At 36.5% G+C, this 17,331-nt stretch overlaps 1 protein-coding gene across 2 annotated transcripts in view; it reads right to left on the reverse strand.

The window, feature by feature from the left end:
- PHF14 (PHD finger protein 14) overlaps window positions 1–17,331 on the reverse strand; it is a 205,890-nt gene that overhangs the window by 31,291 nt on the left and 157,268 nt on the right. Inside the window, exon 18 of one of the 2 annotated variants that reach the window (XM_081244016.1) lies at window positions 14,001–14,433. The exons of the other annotated variant lie outside the window; for it this stretch is intronic. Within the exon in view, the coding sequence (XP_081100142.1) occupies window positions 14,296–14,433 (138 nt within the window). The 3' untranslated portion in view covers window positions 14,001–14,295. Of the gene's footprint in view, window positions 1–14,000; window positions 14,434–17,331 lie in introns of those variants that run through there. 2 annotated transcript variants of the gene reach the window in all.

The following is a 17,331-nucleotide window of genomic DNA, read 5'->3' on the forward strand; positions in this document are numbered from 1 at the left end:
TTCCTTTCCCATATTAGGGAAGTTTTCAACTATAATCTCTTCAAATATTTTCTCAGTCCCTTTCTTTTTCTCTTCTTCTTCTGGGACCCCTATAATTCGAATGTTGGTGCGTTTAATGTTGTCCCAGAGGTCTCTGAGACTGTCTTTAGTTCTTTTCATTCTTTTTTCTTTATTCTGCTCTGCAGTAGTTACTTCCACTATTTTATCTTCCAGGTCACTTATCCGTTCTCCTGCCTCAGTTATTCTGCTATTGATCCCTTCTGGAGTATTTTTAATTTCATTTATTCTGTTGTTCATCATTGCTTGTTTCCTCTGCAGTTCTTCTAGTTCCTTGTTAAATGTTTCTTGCATTTTCTCTATTCTATTTCCAAGATTTTGGATCATCTTTACTATCATTATTCTGAATTCTCTTTCAGGTAGAGTGCCTATTTCCTCTTCATTTGTTAGGTCTGGTGGGTTTTTACATTGCTCCTTCATCTGCTGTGTGTTTTTCTCTCTTCTCATTTTGCTTATCTTACTGTGTTTGGGGTCTCCTTTTCGCAGGCTGCATGTTTGTAGTTCCTGTTGTTTTTGGTGTCTGTCCTCAGTGGCTAATGTTGGTTCAGTGGGTTTTGTAGGTTTCCTGGTGGGGGGAACTACTGCCTGTGTTCTGGTGGATGAGGTTGGATCTTGTCTTACTGGTGGGCAGGTCCACGTCAGGTGGTGTGTCTGGGGTGTCTGTGGCCTTATTATGATTTTAGGCAGCCTCTCTGCTAATGGGTGGCGTTGTGCTCCTGTCTTGCTAGTTGTTTGGCATAGGGTGTCCAGCACTGTAGCTTGCTGGTCATTGAGTGAAGCTGGGTGTTGGTGTTGTGATGGAGATCTCTGGGAGATTTTCGCCATTTGATATTACGTGGAGCTGAGAGGTCTCTTGTGGACTAGTGTCCTCGAGTTGGCTCTCCCACCTCAGTGGCACAGCCCTGATGCCTGGCTGGAGCACCAAGATCCTGTCCTCCACATGGCTCAGATTAAAAGGGAGAAAAGAAAGAAAAGAAAGAATAGAAAAGAAAAGAAAGAAGATAAAATAAAGATAAAATATAATAAAGTTATTAAAATTAAAAAAAATATTATTAAGAAAAAAAATTTTTAAGTAAAAAAAAAATAAAACGGACTGACAGAACCCTAGAACAAATGGTGAAAGCAAAGCTATACCGACAAAATCTCACACAGAAGCATACACGTACACACTCATAAAAAGAAGAAAAGGGGAAAAAATAGTCTATCTTGCTCCCAAAGTCCACCTCCTCAATTTGGGATGATTTGTTGTCTATTCAAGTATTCCACAGATGCAGGGTACATCAAGTTGATTGCGGAAATTTAATCCGCTGCTCCTGAGGCTGCTGGGAGAAACTTCCCTTTCTCCTCTTTGTTTACACTGCTCCTGGTGTTCAGCTTTGGATTTGGCCCTGCCTCTGCGTGTAGGTCGCCTGAGGGCGTCTGTTCTTCGCTCAGACAGGATGGGGTTAAAGGAGCAGCTGCTTCGGGGGCTGTGGCTCACTCAGGCCGGGGGGAGGGAGGGGTACGGATGCAGGGCGAGCCTGCAGTGGCAGAGGCCACTGTGACACTGCACCAGCCTGATGCGTGCCGTGCGTTCTCCCGGGGAAGTTGTCCCTGGATCAGGGGACCCTGGCAGTGTCGGGCTGCACAGGCTCGCAGGAGTGGAGGTGGGGATAGTGACCTGTGCTCGCACACAGGCTTCTTGGTGGCTGCAACAGCAGGCTTAGCGTCTCATGCCCATCTCTGGAGTCCGCGCTGATAGACGTGGCTCGCGCCCGTCTCTGGAGCTCCTTTAAGCAGCGCTCTTAATCCCCTCTCCTTGTGCACCAGGAAACAAAGAGGGAAGAAAAAGTCTCTTGCCTCTTTGGCAAGTCCAGACTTTTTCCCGCACTCCCTCCTGGCTAGCCATGGTGCACTAACCCCTTCAGGCTGTGTTCACACTGCCAACCCCAGTCCTCTCCCTGCAATCCAACCGAAGCCCAAGCCTCAGCTCCCAGCCCCCGCCCACCCCGACATGTGAGCAGACAAGCCTCTCGGGCTAGTGAGTGCAGGTCGGCACTGATCCTCTGTGCGGGAATGTCTCTGCTTTGCCCTCCGCACCCCTGTTGCTGCGCTCTCCTCCGCAGCTCCGAAGCTTTCCCCCCCTGCCACCCGCAGTCTCTGCCCGCAAAGGGGCTTCCTAGTGTGTGGAAACCTTTCCTCCTTCACAGCTCCCTCCCACTGGTGCAGGTCCCATCCCTATTCTTTTGTCTCTGTTTTTTCTTTTGCCCTACCCAGGTACGTGGGGAGTTTCTTGCCTTTTGGGAGGTCTGAGGTCTCCTGCCAGCGTTCAGTAGGTGTTCTATAGGAGCAGTTCCACCTGTAGATGTATTTCTGATGTATCTGTGGGAAGGAAGGTGATCTCCACGTCTTACTCTTGAGCCATCTTCCTAAAACCTGTCTAGATTTCTTAAGTAGTGATAACCTTGAGGGAAAAAAGGTCTAAGGGAATTTGACCAGTTGAGCTGTAACTTTACAAAGCCACTTCTAGATTTAAATTCTAAGATTCCACTATTTTAAATGAATGAGAAGTAAACCATTATGAATAAGACTCAAGGTGAAACTCGTATTTTCCTCAAATAACCTTGGGGAACCAATTCTCTCCCTCGGTAAATGCTTTATAATTCTAACAAACTGAATTTTTAAGGCAGACGTTACTTTTTTAGGTAAGCCTGAGCACATCTGCAGTATCTACTGATCTCTTTTATTAGCAATAATTTAATATCATGAAATTCAACACTAAGAGCCTGAGTTAAAATTTGAGATGCTAGAAAATAAGTATTCACATAATCCTCTGTTGAAAAAACCATGAAATAGTACTATTTCCATATATGATTCCATCTTAATCTAGAAACCATAGGTTATAAGTCTATAATCAAATTGATACATGATCCTATTTTTCTCTCTTTTTTGACAACTATTATATAAAGAGCTTCTCTAAGTTCTTAGGCATCTCTTATCCTTTGGGTTATGAAAAATCAAACACACATGCAACAAAATAGTTTGGTTTTGCTCACAAATCTGGATGAAAATAACACGGGATTAATAACAATAGGAATGATTATAATAATAATAATCACAATGGTATTTGTGACAATTTATAGAGAATTTAATGGGCCAGTAATTATGCTAGGCATTCTACATATGCTATTCTCTGATGTTCAGAACTTGCCTACACAGTATTACCTTTACTTTACTGATGAGTAAATACAAACTCAGAAGGCTTAAGGGATTTGCCCCAGAGTGGCAAAGCTACTAAGTGGAGGAGCAGATATTCAAATCCGGGTCTATCTAATTATAAACCTGATGTTCCACAGGCATATTTTACTTAAGTTCAATTTTACAAAAACTGACATATAAAAAAAGAGGTTTAACTCACAGATATTAAACATAAAAGAAAACAATATTGGCTTCTTGACATTTATATGAGAAGACTGACTGTATACAAGAGATGTTTCCCAGGAATTGAACATTTCTCAGTGTCAGTAAGTACTTGGGAACAATTTCAGATAATGCCAAAATCTGCAGTGTACTGCCATTTTACCAGCACGAAGCCTTTCATTTTATCATAAAGTACAGAAATATCAATCCTATTATATGAAGCTCTTTCAAATCATATAATTTAAAGCTTTTTGCTTTAACTCTTAGTTTCTTTAAATACTTCTACGTAGAATATTCTTGTAGTTTGTCCACTGCATGGTTAAAAAAAAAAAAAGGAAATTTACTAATCTATAGCTCATCCTTGCTGAACAATGAAAGATCACAACATAAAAGCTTGAAAAATATCTACACAAAATTAAGAATGTAAGCAAAATATTACTTCCTCCTAGATTGTATTTTCTTCTGTATCTGTATTCATATACATAGACACCTAGCAAAAATATAGGCCTGTATATGTCAGGATCTACTGTAACAGCTCTAGTCTAGATGAAATGTGGGTTTAGTGAGTTTAGTGAGTTGTTTTAAAAGTGAAATTTAATTAAAAAGAATAAAATCAGGTACATCACACATAGTAAGGATAACAAGGTAAGTTTTGTTTTAGTGTAGAGTGTGTATATATATATGTACAGGGTGTGTGTATGATAGAGTCTTGTAAAGAGTAGGGGCTGTGTGAAGGGCTATGTGTAGAGCTGTACGTAGGAACATCTGTAGGAATGTGTGGGGGGGTGTGTACAGGGGTATGAGAAGGTTGATGTATGTGTATAATCATGTATATGAATGTGTGTAGGGTCCTCATAAGCCAGGTTATCCCCACACACAGACAGGTATCTAGAAGTCAATGTGTGGACTTGCTGATCACAATGATGCATTAGTACATTATTAGGAATAGTACATTAAGTTATATCCTATGGAAAATGTTACTCAATTCTCATCAATTCTGTTTTGATTTACTATACCTTTTGTACCTTAAAAGGTTCAAAAACTTATTTGTCATATATTTCATTTTTTGTAATTCATTTTGCATTTCTTTTGGAAACAAAGCTAAATGCCTGGCATGCTCCAGACATTTGTGTTTTAACATTTTAAATTACCTATATTTAGGGTTAGTTTAAAATAGATATATTCTTCATTTAAGTTTACTACAACCTTGTAAAATCCTTTAAATTTGATTTCAAGCCAAAGGCTGATGATTTCTCTTTGTCTTTAATTTCCTCTGAATGTGAAGTTCATAAGAGGGTGACAATTAGTTAACTTCATTAGGCTAAGTTGATCATGTTCTCCCCTAGGTCAATATGTAAAGTTACTCAAATACAGAGCAGAGCTTAAAAAATTAATCTTCCTATACAATGAAAATAATACTAAATCATTATTAAATACCTCAATATCAGAAGAAATAAGTGAGTATACATTGAAATAAATACAGTAACTAAAAGGTTAAATATGGGTAAATGCTCAATTTTTAATAACAGTAACAACACAAATTACTTAAACATTTTCTCTTAGTATGACTCATTAATAAATCTGTAATTTTAAAATAAATGAATCCTTTGCTAGGGACAAATTTTGCTTTAAATTACTCAAAACTAAAAAATACTTAGAAATGAATGACAACGAAAATATGATGACCCAAAACCTATGGGACAGAGCAAAAGCAGTTCAAAGAGGGAAGTTTATAGCAATTCAAACTAACCCCAAGAAACAAGAAAAATATCAAATAAACAATCTAACCTTACACCTAAAGCAACTAGAGAAAGAAGAACAAAGAAAACCCAAAGTCAGTAGAAGGAAAGAAATAAATATCAGAGCAGAAATAAATGAAACAGAAATGAAGAAAACAATAGCAAAGATCAATAAAACTAAAAGTTGGTTATTTGAGAAGATAAACAAAATTGATAAACCCTTAGCCAGTCTCATCAAGAAAAAAAGGGAGAGGACGCAAATCAATAAAATTAGAAATGAAAAAGGAGAAATCACAACTGACACTGCAGAAATACAAAGGATTATAAGAGACGACTACAAACAACTATATGCCAATAAAATGGACAAGCATGAAGAAATGGAAAAATTCTTGGAAAGGTACAATTTTCCAAGACAGAACCAGTGAGAATTAGAAAATATAAACAGGCCTATCACAAGTAACGAAATTGAAACTGTAATTAAAAATCTTCCAACAAACAAAAGTCCAGGAACAGATGGCTTCACAGGTGAATTCTATCAATCATTTAGAGAAAAGCTAATACTGATCCTTCTCAAACTCTTCCAAAAATTGCAGAGGGAGGAACACTCCAAATTTGTTCTATGAAGCCACCATCACCCTGATGCCAAAACCAGAAAAAGATATCACAAGAAAAGAAAATTATAGACCAATATCACTGATGAACATAGATGCAAAAATCCTGAATAAAATACTAGCTAACAGAATCCAACAACATATTAAAGGATCATACACCATGATCAAGTGGGATTTATCCCAGGAATGCAAGGATTCTTCAATATACGCAAATCAATCAATGTGATACACCATATTAACAAATTACAGAATAAAAACCACATGATTGGGCTTCCCTGGTGGCGTAGTGGTTGAGAGTCCGCCCGCCGATGCAGGAGACATGTGTTCGCGCCCTGGTCCGGGAAGATCCCACGTGCCACGGAGCGGCTGGGCCCGTGAGCCATGGCCGCTGGACCTGCGCGTCCGGAGCCTGTGCTCCGCAGCAGGAGAGGCCACAACAGTGAGAGGCCCGCGTACCGCAAAAAAAAAAAAAAAAAAAAAAAAAAAAAAACACCACATGATTATCTCAATAGATGCAGAAAAAGCTTTTGACAAAATTCAACACCCATTTATGGTAAAAACTCTCCAAAAAATGGGCACAGAGGGAACCTACCTCAACATAATAAAGTCCATATAGGACAAACCTGCAGCAAACATCACGGTCAATGGTGAAAAACTGAAAGCATTTCCACTAAGACCAGGAATAAGACAGGGATGTCCACTCTCACCACTCCTATCCAACATAGTTTTGGAAGTCCTAGCCACGGCAAGCAGAGAAAAAAAAGAAATAAAAGGCGTACAAATTGGAAAAGAAGAAGTAAAACTGTGACTGTCTGCAGATGACATAATACTACACATAGAAAATCCTAAAGATGCCACCAGAAAACTACTAGAACTAATGAATGAATTTGGTAAGGTTGCAGGATACGAAATTAATGCACAGAAATCTCTGGCATTCCTGTATACTAATAACGAAAAATCAGAAAGAGAAATTAAACAATCCCATTTACCACTGCAACAAAAAGAATGAAATACCTAGGAATAAACCTAACTATGGAGGTGAAAGACCTGTACCCAGAAAACTATAAAACACTGATGAAGGAAATCAAAGATGACATAAACAGATGGAGAGTATACCATGTTCTTGGATTGGAAGAATCAATATTGTGAAAATGACTATACTACCCAAAGCAATCTACAGATTCCATGCAATCCCTATCAAATTACCAATGGCATTCTTCACAGAATTAGAACCAAAAATTTTGCAATTTGTATGGAAACACAAAAGACCCTGAATAGCCAAAGCAATCTTGAGAAAGAAAAATGGAGCTAAAGGAATCAGGCTCCCCGACTTCAAACTATACTACAAAGCTACAGTAATCCAGACAGTATGGTCCTGGCACAAAAACAGAAATATAGATCAATGGAACAGGATAGAAAGCCCAGAGATAAACCCATGCACATATGGTCACATAATTTATGACAAAGGAGGCAAGAACATACAATGGAAAAGACAGCCTTTTGATAAGTGGTGCTGGGAAACTAGACAGTTATGTGTAAAGAATGAAATTAGAACACTACCTGACACCATACACAAAAATAAACTCCAAATGGATTAAAGACCTAAATGTAAGACCAGACACTATAAAACTTTTAGAGGAAAACACAGGAAGAACACTCTTTGACATAAACCACAGCAAGGTCTTTTTTGATCCACCTCCTAGAGTAATGAAAATAAAAACAAAAATAAACAAATGGGACCTAATGAAACTTAAAAGCTTTTGCACAGCAAAGGAAACCATAAACAAGACAAAAAGACAACCCTCAGAATGGGAGAAAATATTTGCAAATGAAACAACTGACAAAGGATTAATCTCCAAAATATGCAAACAGCTCATGGAGCTCAATATCAAAAAACAAACAACCTAATTAAAAAATGGGTGGAAGACCTAAACAGACATTTCACCAAGGAAGACACACAGATGGCCAAGAGGCACATGAAAAGATGCTCAACATCATTAATTATCAGAGAAATGCAAATCAAGTACAATGAGATATCACTTCAGAGCAGTCAGAATGGCCATTATCAAAAAATCTAGAAACAATAAATGCTGGAAAGGGTGTGGTGAAAAGGTAACCCTCCTGCACTGTTGGTGTGAATGTAAATTGATACAGCCACTATGGAAAACAGTATGGAGATTCCTTAAAAAACTAAAAATAGAACTACCATATGACCCAGCAATCCCACTACTGGGCATATACCCTGAGAAAACCATAATTCAAAAAGAGATATGTACCACAATGTTCACTGCAGCACTATTTACAATAGCCAGGACGGGGAAGCAACCTAAATGTGCATCGACAGATGAACGGATTAAGAAGATGTGGCACATATATACAATGGAATATTACTCAGCCATAAAAAAACGAAATTGAGTTATTTGTAGTGAGGTGGATGGACCTAGAGTCTGTCATACAGAGTGAAGTCAGAAAGAGAAAAACAAATACCATATGCTAAAGGATACATATGGCATCTAAAATAAATGGTACTGATGAATGCAGTGGCAGGGCAGGAATAAAGACAGACATAGAGAAAGGAGTTGAGGACACAGGGGTATGGGGAAGGGGAAGCTGGGGCAAAGTGAGAGTAGCATCGACATATATACACTACCAAATGTAAAATAGATAGCTAGTGGGAAGCAGCCACATAGCACAGGGAGATCAGCTTGGTGCTTTGCAACGACCTAGAGGGGTGGGATAGGGAGGGTGGGAGGGAGGCTCAAGAGGTAGGGGATATTATGATATATGTATGCATATGGCTGATTCAGTTTGTTGTACAACAGAAACTAACACAGCATTATGAAGCAATTATACTCCAATAAAGATGTATAAAAAATAAATGAAATAAATCAATTCTTTGCCAGGGACAAAATTTGCTTTAAATTAACTCAAAACTATAGGCTTTCTATTGTTAATTCCAGTGAGGCTGAAAGAACCTATCTAAAAAAACTTTCTGCTGTAAAACAAAATTTTTCTTATATATAAATATTTTGAATATAAAAGCAACAATAATACTTTTTCACAGATATTCCTGCTCCCTGAATTTTTTGTAATAAGAATATCTTCAAGCCTTTGGCTTCATTAGATTTTTTAAACTCATATGTGGGAAAAATAAAATATTTGTTCTAAAAACAACATTCTCCTCAGGCTATAAAAGCAGGAAAAATATTACAACCATATGTTTCTGTTTGGATTACCAGGGCTCCAAAATCACATGTTACATGGGCTCCAAATTCACTTAAAAAGGAGTACAATTTTTGAAAAGAAAGTTTTTATATTTTATGGCTCAAGTCAAGGAGTTAACGTTTTAGTGACAGTGAACCAAATGAAAATGGAGCTTGTATCTAAAAAATAGAAATCTTCAAGTTGTAAAAATAACAAAATATTAGTAGTGGTTATAACTTTCAAAAAAGTAATTAAAATTATGACCATTTACCATAGACAATATAATTAGACTAAACAAAATCTTTTCATTTTAATACCTAAATATCTAGACAAGTTACACTGAAGAAACAAAAAATTTCTCAGTCTCATATATCTAACCTTACATTTATATCTATTCATTGACTTTTTTAGCTTTGATATATAAAACATTTGCAATATACAGTGTGATTCACATGGTTACTAATGGTAAATGCACTTCAACACTTTCTAGGATCCTGTAATAATGGAATATAGCAAAAGATATGCCCATCCTCCGCTGTTGTCTTGTTTTTTAAGGAAAAAATAGCCATGCAAAAGATTTAAACATTAAAAAGGAAAATGGAATCCGTGTTTCACTTGTGAATGCTGACATGAAATTTCTGAGAATCAGGCTTCATACATAGTGCAGAATACTTTACTATCGTAGTTGTATTATTTGTGGGTCAAAAGTGAATAAATATGCTAGAATAAAGAGAGCAAAAACAGCCCACAAAGGCAAAAGGACTAATCCTGATTTTTCAGCCCAAATAAAAATGAAGAGCCCTCACTCCTTCCAGCTTGCACCTTGAAAAAGATTATTTGTATTTAAAATGCCGACAGAGAACTATTTAGCAGCAGCATTGCCACTGTGGAATACAATATATTTGACGCTATGGAAGTCACAACAGCTGCTAACTGTACTCAGCCTCACACTGACCTTAATATGTCATGAAAAATGAAGGACTTTACAATATAAGAAATGCAAATAGAACTGATTTTACAAAGAAAGGACAAGAAGCTAGGTTTGAAATAAGACGGTGGGCAATTTAAACTGTTGTCAACAATGTTACTTATGTGAAGCAAAAGATTACCAATTATTTTTTCCACCATCCCCCCACCTCTGTTTTTTTAATACCCCTTGACTTTAACAAGACAGGTCTGAATGTATCATGTTAATTCTTTATCAGTTTTCATATATCATCCTTTACCTTGGCCAGCTGAAAATTATGCAAGCTATAAATTAGCTTTAAACAAGCTCTGAATCAGGCTAGAACTGGTTTTTGAATTAAAGAGCCTTCAGTATATTACAAGGTGCTGTCATTTTATTACCTCAATCAATTCGGTGTGGCCTGAGGTGGAAGGAAATGAATACTGTCTTCATTTGCAATGGGTTTATCTCTTACAGCAGGCTCTGGAAACGTAACTGCAGCAATGAATTGAAAGCTAAAGTTACACTTAACATTACCAATGCAGGAAATTGTTGCTCCTTAACAAAATTGGAGTTTCAAAGGAAAAAAAGATGTCTCTATACTGTGAAAAATATACAAAAAAATAACACTTGATTAAAATTAAATTTTAGAGAATACCGAAGAAATATAGTTAAAGCCAACATTCTATTAAAATAATTTTAAATGGTCCTCAGATAAAGAAAAAAAACAATGGATGTGCTATTCTCAGTGTTTCAGAAATACTAGACATAAATGTATATTTCATCTTTATCTTAGTGAAAACTATTTCATTTCTTTTTCCTGTGCAACTAAATAGAAAAGTGAATTAGGTATTAGGTTCATTGTCATTGTTACTAGACTCTAAACCACTGATAAAAGAGCCAAAAAAAAAAAAAAAAGTCCTAACGAGTAGGTATTATTTATTGCTGTCTCCATTTTAAAGTGAGCAAATGAGGTACAGAGACATTAAGTCACTTGCCCAAATTTACAGTTACCTAGACAATTTGATTCCAAGCCTATTCTTTTTTTTTTATTAGTTTCTGCTTTATAACAAAGTGAATCAGTCATACATATACATCTGTTCCCACATCCCTTCCCTCATGCATCTCCCTCCCTCCCACCCTCCCCATCCCACCCCTATTCTTAAAGAAGACTATTTGACTATGAGTACAGGGACACCAAGTACATCTAAGAGACAAATTTTTCAGGAAACTGTTTGTACCAGAAGTAGTAATGAGGGACACTGATGAGGGAAGGAATAAAATCAAGTTCAGAGACTTAGAAGAGTATGTCAAGTGAAGACAGAGGTGGGTTCCAGTGACAATAGACAAACCAGCACGTTTATGTGCAAGTACTCATATAACACGCATATAACACAAGAATGCGTTCAGTCTTTGACAAAGTTTAGTCAGAGGACTATGTGTTGCTCTACCTAATCAAGCACTGTGTAACCCCTTCCATAGTTTGAGTTTACTGATGATTTGCAAAATGATTTTAGACATCTATATTTTAGCACTAAACTTGTTTGAAATTACTGAACAGATTTAATGACAATATAAAATAATTTCTGAAGTGCTCAGTGATAGATTAATAAATGACTGTAAAAAGAGCACTAACTGGCACTAACCTAGTCATTTTTGCTCTGACATTAACTAGCTGTGTAAACCTGAGATTAACAAGAGGTTACTTCTGTGAGTCTTACTTCCCTTAACTGTAAAATAAAGCACTTTGACCAGATAATATTTTTCAAATTATTTAATGCTACAAGTGGTAGTAAAATCAATTTAGTGGAGACTGATCAGCATTTTTTAATGTAAAAAGAAAAGAACAAAAATTATCAGCATGCTTTTTATTCTGTAAAATCTTTAGGTTATATGTAGCAAACTATATAAAATAAATCTCTGACTGAAAAAGCTTGTGAATCACTGGTCTAAATAATGTCTCCTCTCCTAACCCCTAACATCCTCTAAAGGGCAAACAGAACTTCAGTGGTTACAAATTCATGGTATAATATTTGTAACCCTTTATGATATGGTCTCCATCTACCCTCCCAACCACTTGCTTTGCATTAAAAACATATTAGCTGAAAAGACTACATTTTCTCCATTGAATTGCCTTTACTCCTTTGCCAAAGATTGGGTTATTACATATACATGGGTCTGTTTCTGGGCTGTCTATTCTGTTCCACTGATCTATGTCTATTCTTTGCCTATACCACACTGCCTTGGTTACTGTAGCTTTATAGTAAGTCTTGAAATCAGATAGTTTCAGTCCTCCAACTTTGTTCTTCTTCAATACTGTCTTAGCTATTCAAGGACTTACATCCTTCCATATAAACTTTAGATCTGTTTGTCAATATCAACAAAATAACTTGCTAGGAATCTGACTGGGTTTGCACTGAATCTATTGTTGAAGTTGGGAAGAACTGTCATCTTGAGAGTATCAAGTAAAGTCTTTCTATCTATGTACATGGAATATTTCTCCATTTGATTTTGATTTCTTTCTCCATTTGACATTGATTTATTTCTTTGCAGTTTTCCTCATATGGATCTTGTACATGTTTTGTTAGATTTATATATAAGCATATGATTTTTTTTTGGTGCTAAGGAAATTGGTATTGTGCTTTTAATTTCAAATTCCAATTGTTCATTGCTGGATATAAAGAAGTAATTGACTTTTGAATATTAAAAATTGTATGTATATGTATAGCTGATTCACTTTGTTATACAGCAGAAACTAACACACCATTGTAAAGCAATTATACTCCAATAAACATGTTAAGAAAAAAAATTGGCATTGGTACACTTGGACATCCATGTGAAAAAAAGAAAAAAAAAAGAGTCTACATACTGATCTTATACTTTTCACAAAAATTAACTCAAAATGGTTCAGAAACCTAAATGTAAAATGCAAAACTATAAAGTTCCTAGAAGAAACAAGAGAAGATCTAGCTGACCATGGATTTGACCATGACTTTTTAGATACAACAAAAGAACCACCCATGAGAGGAAAAAAAATTAAGTTGAACTTCATTAAAATTAAAAACTTCTGAAACAGAAGCAACCTAAATGTCTATCAATGGATGAAGGGATAAAGAAGATGTGGCACATATATATATATGTGCCACATCTTCTTTACATACATATATATATACACACACATACTTGGCCATAAAAAAGAATGAAACCCTGGGACTTCCCTGGCGGTCCAGTGGTTAGGACTCTGTGCTTCCAATGTAGACGGCACGGCTTCAACCCCTTGTTGGGGAAAACTAGGATCCCACATACCATGCGTGGCACAGCCAAAAAAAAAAGAATGAGATCCTGCCATTTGTGACAATATGGACGGACCTTGAAGGTATTACTCTAGATGGAGAAAGACAAAAACTCTATCATTTCACTCATATGTGTAATCTTAAAAAAAAACAAAAACAAATGAACAAACAAAATAAAAAAAATTCACAGATACTGAGATCTGTATCAGATATGACAAAGGATGGGCATCCAAAATATACAAAGAACTCTTAAAATTCAACAATAAGAAAACCAAATTAAGAAATTGGCAAAAGATCTGAGGAGACAGCTCACCAAAAAAGATATATAAATAGAAAATGAGCATATGAAAAGATGCTCAACATCATACGTTGCAAGGGAACTGCAAATTAAAACAATAATGAGCCATCACTACACATCTATTAGAATTGCTAAAAGCCAAAACACTGACAACACTAAATGCTGACAAGGATGTGGAGTAACAGGAACTCTCACTTATTGCTGGTGGGAATGCAGAATGGTACAGTTACTTTGGAAGACAGTTTGGCAGCTTCCTACAAAACATGCTTTTACCATATGATCCAATAACCATGCTCCTTGGTTCTTCCCAAATGAGTTTATGTCCACATAGAAACCTGTACATGTATGTTTATAGCAGCTTTATTCAGAATTGCCAAAACTTGGAAGCAACCAAGATTGTTGTATTATACAACAAACTAATTGTACTCATACATTTTCTCTCTCACCTTCAATAGGTGAATGGATAAATCAACTGTGGTGCATCCAAACATACTGTATGGTTCCAACTATATGACATTCTGGAAAAAGCAAAACTAAGAAAACAGTAAAAAGATCTGTGGTTGCCAGGGGTTTGGGAAAGGGAGGGAGGAGTAAATAGGTGGAGCATAGTGGATTTTTAGGGCAATAAAACTATTCTGCATGATACTGTAATGATGGATATAATTATACATATGTCAACACCTACAGAATGTACAACACCAAGAGTTAACCCTAAAGTAAACTATGGACTTGGGGTGGTAATGATGTGTCAGTGCAGGTTCATCAATGGTAACAAATGTAACACTGAGGTGTGGGATGTCACAAGTGGGGGAGGTTGGCTGTGCATCTGTGGGAACAGGTGATACATGGAAACTCTCTGTACGGTCCACTCAATTTTGCTGTGAACCTAAAATGTAAAGGAAAAAAAAATGAAAGAAAGAAAGAAATGAGTTATCAAGCCATGAGAAAACATGGAGAAAAATGTATATTACTAAGTAAAAGAAGCCAATGTGAAAAGGCTACGTACTATGTAATTCCAACTATATGACATTCTGGAAAAGGCAAAAGTATGGAGACAGTAAAAAGATCTGTGACTGCCAGGAGTTTAGGGGGGAGGGAAGGAGGGGCAAATAGGTGGAACACAGGATTTTTAGGCAGTGAAACTACCCTCTATGATACTGTAATGGTAGATATATGCTGTCACACATTTTTCAAAACCCACAGAATATACAACATAAAGAGTGAATCCTAATGTAAACTGTGGACATTAGTTAGTAATAATGTATTAATTGTCTCATTAATTGTAACAAATGTACCACACTAACGCAAGATGTTACTAACAGGGGAAACTATTACTATAGCTTCATATATTACAGGGGTGGGCGCAGGAATGAGGGGGCATATGGGGAACTCTGTACTTTCCACTCAATTTTTCTGTAAACCTAAAACTGCTCCCAAAAAGTCTATTAAAAGAAACAAAAAGAAAAAAATTAAACATATTAGCATTTATTATTAGTATAATCACTGCTTTTCAAATTATTATGCAGTTTCCCCAATACAAATTGTACACATACTCCTCTTCAAGGATTCCCCCTATGCTGCTTCAAACACCGGAAAGGCCTCTAAAATATGGTAGCACATGGTAGCATTATACTTTCCTGGCCTCTGAACATTAGGTATAACTATATAATTTGTATGGAGTTAAATGTGTCAATTTCCAGATACTATTTTAAAAGCCATTTTATAATTTGCCTTATTTCCTGCTACAGTGCCTTGGACCACAGATGTTGAAATAAAATTGCCATCAGCTTTGGTCCTCAAGTGACTGTGATGTACAGAGTTGCTCTGTCAACCTGTATTGACATGTTACTTGCGTGAGAAATCAACTTGTGTTAGTTCACTGAAAATCTTGGATTTTTTGTGTGTGCTGCTTAACCTAGCCTATCCTGACTTACACTCCTATCAAATCTAACCTAATTTTCATAATTCCATTCAGGTGTCACATTATCCACAATCTTTTTGATTCTTGGATCTGAAAGCAATGTTTCTAGTCTTCTAATTCCCAGTAGTTTATCTGTACCTTCTAATGGCATTTAACACTTTAAATCTTGTATTAACACTTTAAATCCTATAATTATATCCATACATGCCTTATCTATCCTATAGAACATAATTTTTTAAGGGTCAGATTTATGTCTGATTATTTTAGTACATCTCAAGCACCTAGTAGAGTATGTGGCATACCTTTTGAATACTACACAGATTTTTTGCAGTAAAATGAGGTTCCTATTGCAGATTATATTGGTAGGTCCATCAAGAAAAAGAAAATATCTGTATAAATAAAAGTCACTGTTTCTTATCAAATATTGTTTCTCATCAGATGTGCACAAAATATGAAATAGACATTTTATTTCAGATTAGTTTTAAACTCTTAGACAACCACAGTGTTCTTCATTCTGGAGGAGACAGTTTCTTTTTAATTTAAAACTATATCTCTATTCCAAGGAAATTTACTATAATCAATAGGTACTTTTAAATGTTAACAGAAATTCTGACTGATCTAGACAGAAACAATTCTAAGAAAGGATATTATTTTAAACTTGCTGAATAGATATTCTCTTATGTCTCTTATTGTAGGTCTTTTCTGCATACTTGGGTCATGGCTGGCAGAAATTTATGTTTCAGACATCCATCTGTTGTTCACCAAACAGCCTTGGGCATCTAAGGCAAAAACTAGCTGTACCACTTCTACTGCCATTCAGCGAAATGAAAGTTTAAAAATTAATTTCAGGGCTTCCCTGGTGGCACAGTGGTTGAGAGTCCGCCTGCCAATGCAGGGGACATGGGTTCGTGCCCCGGTCCGGGAAGATCCCACATGCCCCGGAGCGGCTGGGCCCGTGAGCCATGCCCGCTGAGCCTGTGCGTACGGAGCCTGTGCTCCGCAACGGGAGAGGCCACAACAGTGAGAGGCCCGTGTACCGCAAAAAAAATAATTAAAAATAATAATAATAATAATAATTTCAATCACAACAAATAGGAAACAGGCTAGCAGTGAAGAACTACCAGGAGCAATTTTAAATCTATCTCTGAAAAAATTACGTGCAACATTCAGTTTTCTTGTCTTCAAGGAATTATGAAAAATATTCTTCTGCCATAAGAGTTTGCAATCTAGTTGGTAAAAAGAGCCTAGACATAAAAAGATGAACAACAATACAAAGAAACATCTACCAAATGTCAAATGAACAGTCTAGCAAAATGCAAAAGAATTTTAGTGTAGTCCTACGGATTGCTGGGAAAACTAGGTTTTAAGCTGAGCATTCAATTAAACAAACAAACAAGCATGTCACCCTGATGATATCTGTAAAAGGGAGAGGAAAGGAAGGAGGGAGGCAGGGAGAGAGACAGAGACAGAGGAAGACCTATCTGGAATATTAGCATGGGGCCAGATTATAGATGGTGATAAAGTCAGTGATAAAACTCTCATGTCTGTCTTATAGTAGTGGACAATGAAGAGCTCCTTCTTTGAGTTTTCTAACCTGGAAGGACATGTGAAAAGTGATCTTTCAAAAAGACTGATTTGGAAAACTCTGTAGGAGGGCTTAATGAGAATAGAAACTTAGATTCTGAAGAGAAAGATTTTGGGAATAAAGAACAAAAGTAAGTGATATATTTTTTTCTTCTGAGAAAAGAAATGAGATGGAGGTATTCTGAAAGTAACAAAGGTTGAAGTAGGAAAAGTAACAAGGACTATTTCTAAGGTTGGGAGGAGATAAGATAAAGGGTATGGCCCCTTTTTTCTCAGTGG

The sequence above is a fragment of the Mesoplodon bidens genome (genome assembly GCF_964165515.1).
Source record: "Mesoplodon bidens genome assembly, chromosome: 9".
NCBI classification, from domain to species: domain Eukaryota; kingdom Metazoa; phylum Chordata; class Mammalia; order Artiodactyla; family Ziphiidae; genus Mesoplodon; species Mesoplodon bidens.